General features: G+C 37.6%; 1 protein-coding gene across 1 annotated transcript; it reads right to left on the reverse strand.

Moving 5' to 3' along the window:
- Window positions 1-547: 547 nt before the first annotated feature.
- LOC106878557 (lactosylceramide 1,3-N-acetyl-beta-D-glucosaminyltransferase B) lies at window positions 548-1,909 on the reverse strand. Its single transcript, XM_014927801.2, has one exon. The coding sequence runs from the start codon at window positions 1,873-1,875 to the stop codon at window positions 970-972; it is 906 nt and encodes a 301-aa protein (XP_014783287.1). The 5' UTR covers window positions 1,876-1,909; the 3' UTR covers window positions 548-969.
- Window positions 1,910-5,185: the final 3,276 nt, after the last annotated feature.

A 5,185-nucleotide genomic window follows, 5' to 3' on the forward strand; every position in this document is an offset into this window, starting at 1 on the left:
GAAGATTTTTTTTTTTTAATTTTTTTAATGACTCAATTATTGAATTGCCACGCCCCACGTTGGGAATCACGGGTCTACACTGTAAGTTCTGAACTTGTAGGCATGTGATTCAGAAGCTTCTTAACCTCACAGCTATGTCTGCACCTGTAAACAGTTATTTCACTCGCAGGAGGACTTGAACCCATGATCCTCAGCTCACTTACCTTGACATCGCCGTAAAATCTGAAATTTTGTGGGTGGGGACTAGTTGATTACATTAACCCCGAAAGAATTAAAAGCAAAGTTGACCCTGGCGGAATTTGAACTCAGAACGTGCAGACTGATGAAATGCCGCTAAGCATTTCGCCCGGTGTGCTAATAATTCAGCCAGTTTGCCGCCTTACTGATTTCAAATTTTGGCACAAGGCCAGCAAGGTCATGGGAGGGGATAAGTCGATTACATCGACCCCAGTACTCACCTGGTATCTATTTTATCCACCCCGAAAGGGTGGCGATACTATTGACAATCGTTTCATGTCGCTTCTGAGTAACAAAAACAACTAAAAAATAAAAAGGTGGTAATTATTTTAATTGAACCGGTTTGTTGATGAAGTAGTACGACCGTATGTACATGAACAGAAAAGAAAAAAAACGTGTTATATTGATTCCAGTAAGATGTGGTGTAGTAGACGAAAAATATAAAATAGCAGAATCCGACAAAAAAAAAAAAAATAGCGATGGTCTGTGTCGACAAACAATAAGGATGACAGAGAGAGAGAAGCTTAGAGATGAAAGATCGGGCTTAATATTTATAAAGGGACGCAACTCCAAATGCCCATATTTACAAGGTAAGGAGTAATCTCCCATGAAACAGTTTACTCGAATTATTTCCTATTAGTTTTCTTCTCAAATCAAATAAGATATCGAAACAGACGGATAAAACGTTACAGTTTAAGTTTTTTCTTTTCTTGATTTTAATTTTCTCTGTCATCATCTTTTGGGTTTTATTCCATAAGCACACCTTTCATTTGGGACTTCAATGGCTTTGTAAGCACGTTTCATATCCTCAACTGTATACAAGCCTGATATGGCTATGTACTCGCCGTTTTCACAACTATCCTGTGGTGAACCAAACTTCGTGCTGTGTATGTAATTCACATTGAGATTTTTAGTTAAAATTCCAGTTACAAAAATGTCCTCGATCCAAATGAGAGGGACTTTGAATGATTCTTTAACCAACTGCTGTATTAGGTTCCCACTTAACAAATAAGCATCTCCCTGTGTGTAAACTGGGTAGGAATCTGGTGGATACATGTCCTTTGATATGTACCATGGTGACTTCTTGTTTCGTTCAGGTTTGGAATTATTTGTGATGCGGCCCATGATAAAGTTATGCAGCGATGCTCTCTTGCTTTTCAGAACACGTATAAGGCGTGGAATGTTAACGAATGTTGAATCATGAACTTTAAATAAAAATCTAATTTCAGCATATGCCCTCAACATATATTTCAAAGCAGTTAAAGTACACAGGCTCTGATTTTCGAAAGAGTCTATAAAATCTCCCTGGAAAATATCTTCATAATGGTTGAACTCTTCAGCAACCTTGGCATTGATTTCAGGGCGTGAAGATCGTCCCATGTAAAATAATATCTTACTGTTTGAGCCAGAGCTTATATATGTGCTCCATGTTTCTCGTATGGCTTTCCTCATTTCATAATTTTCTGGATAGGATTTAACAGCAAATAAGAATACGATGTTTAGCCTTTCATCCTCTGCCCACACTGGTTTGTATTGCTGCAGGATTGTTGGGTCAAAGGAGTACGACATCTTATAGACTATGAACCCACACAATGCCAACAGAGTGAAAATTAAGGTAGCTTTCTTATATATTCTCATATTTACAAGATCTGAAATAGAAAGAAAACGAAAATTAGGTCATTGTATTTAAAATATAACAAAGACATAAACAACAAGATAGAAAAGCAAAATTGACTATCTGTATGACGATTTGACCCACTAGAAATAATAGTCAAATCTCCTTCATACTAAAAGCAAGCATCTTAGAAAAAGGGAAGGGGCACATAAGCCAATGAGGGATGCTCTACATATTCAATATCTTCGTTGTGCCTGTTGGAAATAATCAGAATCTCCAAATAATGGAGGTGTTACATGTTCATTCTGACTGTTAGAAAGAGTAGCAAAATCTTCCTCAAATAAATCTTTACTGTCTAAAATGATAGAAAGGACAAGTGAGCAAAATAAGAAATTTCTATGCCAGGAGAGAACAACATCGTTATTATTATCCTCTTCCCCTTCATTGTCTGTTTCTAAGATAATATTTCTCCATGCCCTGACATGGTCTTGCAAAATATTAGAAATAAACGGCGCTGCTTGTATGACAGGGACAATTATGTCCGACAACCATCTGATGTCAAGACAAGGAGACAAACACACATAATCACACACATGCACACATACATACATACAAACACACGTGTGTGAGCATATGTATATAATTATATATATACATATATATACATACATACATATATATATACATACATACATATATATATATATATGTATATATATAATTTAGAGAAAAACCAACTATTAATAAATTCAACAATGAAAAATGTCATTCAAAACATCTAGAAAAACAAATAGACCACAAAATCCCTATTCAAAAAGTGCCACACATTAGAACTGAACCTAGAACCATGTGGTTGAGACGCAAACATCCTTACTTATATTCATACATATACATATATGTATGTATATATATATATATATATATATATATATATATATATATATATGTATTGATACATACATACTTATACATGCACATACACTCGCACATATATGTAGAATTAGTAACCCAGGCAAAATATTTCTTAAGCTGTCTGCAGATAAAAATACACCAGGCTAACAAAAATATCTTGTGAACAGTCTAGTACTCCAGATAATCCAAATCACAGTAGTCAAATTTGTAAATCCATGATTCCAATGTGTAGTTATGATGTTAAGCTTTTACAGAGGATACATAAAATAAACAGAAATAATAGGTTATATGTATTTATTTATTTAATATAGGCTTACACCTGTTTCACATATGTGTTTGGGTGCATTCATAGCTCAGTGAAAGCTTCTTTCAGAGTCCAAAGCTTTCTTCAAAGCCAAATCAAATCTATAGCCAAGGTGGAAGAAAGAAAGGGAAAGGAAGGAATTTGGTCAAAGTGGCACTTATTACATAGAAGTGGGTCATATAGGTTTATATAGAACTAGCCATTAACCTTAAGCCAATGTTAGTTCTTACTGCAAGTGAATAATATTGATGCCGAGTAAAGAAATTACAGGTTCCACACTCTGGGTCTGGGTTGACCTGGGTAAAAATAGCAGCTGAGAGGTCATTCTACACACCTTCAAAAACCCTAGGATTCCTGTACCAGAGCCCCACAACTAGATGCAGTTTAAAATCATATGCAGGACACACACACACATGAGGGCCGGCTCTAAAAGTTCATAAGCTCTTGTGGATTGTAATCAAATGCAGTTTATTTTTCAACATAGTCCCTGCATTCCTTGCGGTCCTCTCACTTCTTCCAATGGTGAAGAAGTTTGCATTCTGTTGCTAAAAAAAACTCCTCGACAGCAGATATGTCATCACCGTTGTGATACTGGTTCCCAGCCAAGTGTCTTTTCATGTTGGGGAACAGATGATGGTCAGATTGTGAGACCAAATCAGAAGAATAGGGAGGCTGATCAACCAGTTTAAAGCCACAGTCATGCACAGCAGCCATCGAAACTAAGGACTTGTGTGCTGGTGCATTGTCCTCATGAAACAAGACCTCTTTTGTCAGTTTTCCTGGGTGTTTGGTCTTGAAAGCCTTTTGTAACTGCCTCAGCGAGTTGGCACAGAACTCTCTACTGATGGTGTGGCCCTTTTCAAGATAGTCAAAAAACACAATGCCTTTTGCATCCCAAAACACTGAGGCTATCACCTTCCCTGCAGATGAAACAACCTTGGCCATCTTTGGAGCAGATGAAGAAAGGTGTTTCCACTGCAGAGATTGTCTCTTTGTCTCTGTCTCAAAGTGATGAAGCCAACACGCATTCTGGCAAAAGAAACTTTCAAGGAAACCAGGCTGAATCTGCCTCAAAAAATGTCAGATTTTCTTGTGATGTGGTTAGCCTTGTGCACTTTTGATCAGAAGACATGGCAACCACTGAGCAGAAACCTTCATCATGGCAAGTTCATTCTTCAGAATATTCTCAATGCTCCCACAGCATATGCTGGTACCAATGGCTATTTGACTTATGGTCAATCACCTGTCATCTATCATTAGTATGTGGTGAACATGATCAATGTTTTCCTCGGTGGTGGAAGCTGCAGGACATTCACACCTTGGTCCATCTTTATGACTCTACCTTCCCCTCCTAAATTCAGCTGTCCACACTCTTGTTAAAGATGGTGTGTCATGTAGCAACCATGTCAGCATTGAATGCTTTTGAGAACTAAGCCCTTTTCCTGCAGGGACTTGATAACACCATGATGCCAAATGGTATCCATTTTCAAGAGAATTTGCTACTAGTTACTTTTCGATGTCCTCTTTAAACAGTTAGATGTTATATATCATCATTGCTATTTAACATCCGCTTTCCATGCTGGCATGGGTTGCCATGGTTCGACTGAAGACGAGCAAGCCAGGAGGATGTACAAGGCTCTAATCTGATCTGGCATAATTTCTGTAAAAATAATTAAGAAGTGATATTGTTGTTATGGCTGTTTGGAATGCTATAAGCATTACAATAATAACTGTACAGACCGATTGTGGAGTATTCAGGCTCTCCAATATTTCAAATTATAAACAGAAATAATTGGGGGCCAGGGACTGAGGTTGCGAAAATATCATGATTTGGGAAGGAAAATATTGTAAAACATCAATACATGTGAGAGTGATTAGAAAATGAGGAGGGTTGTCTTGGGATGCGCCAGAAATAGCATCCAAACCTCCCTCAAATCACTCGCTTTTCCCTCTGATAGTATTAAAAATTACAAAAATTTTTTTTACCGCAAAGGCTCCTCCCATGGTTTTGAAATACAAAAAAAAAAAAATTGGCCAAAATAGGTCCAGAATGAGATGAAGAGCGTCCGGTCTTGACCGGTCCGGACCGACCGGTCCGGTCAAGACCGGACGCTCTT

Source organism: Octopus bimaculoides, unplaced genomic scaffold (assembly GCF_001194135.2).
Source record: "Octopus bimaculoides isolate UCB-OBI-ISO-001 unplaced genomic scaffold, ASM119413v2 Scaffold_84844, whole genome shotgun sequence".
In the NCBI taxonomy this organism is placed as follows: domain Eukaryota; kingdom Metazoa; phylum Mollusca; class Cephalopoda; order Octopoda; family Octopodidae; genus Octopus; species Octopus bimaculoides.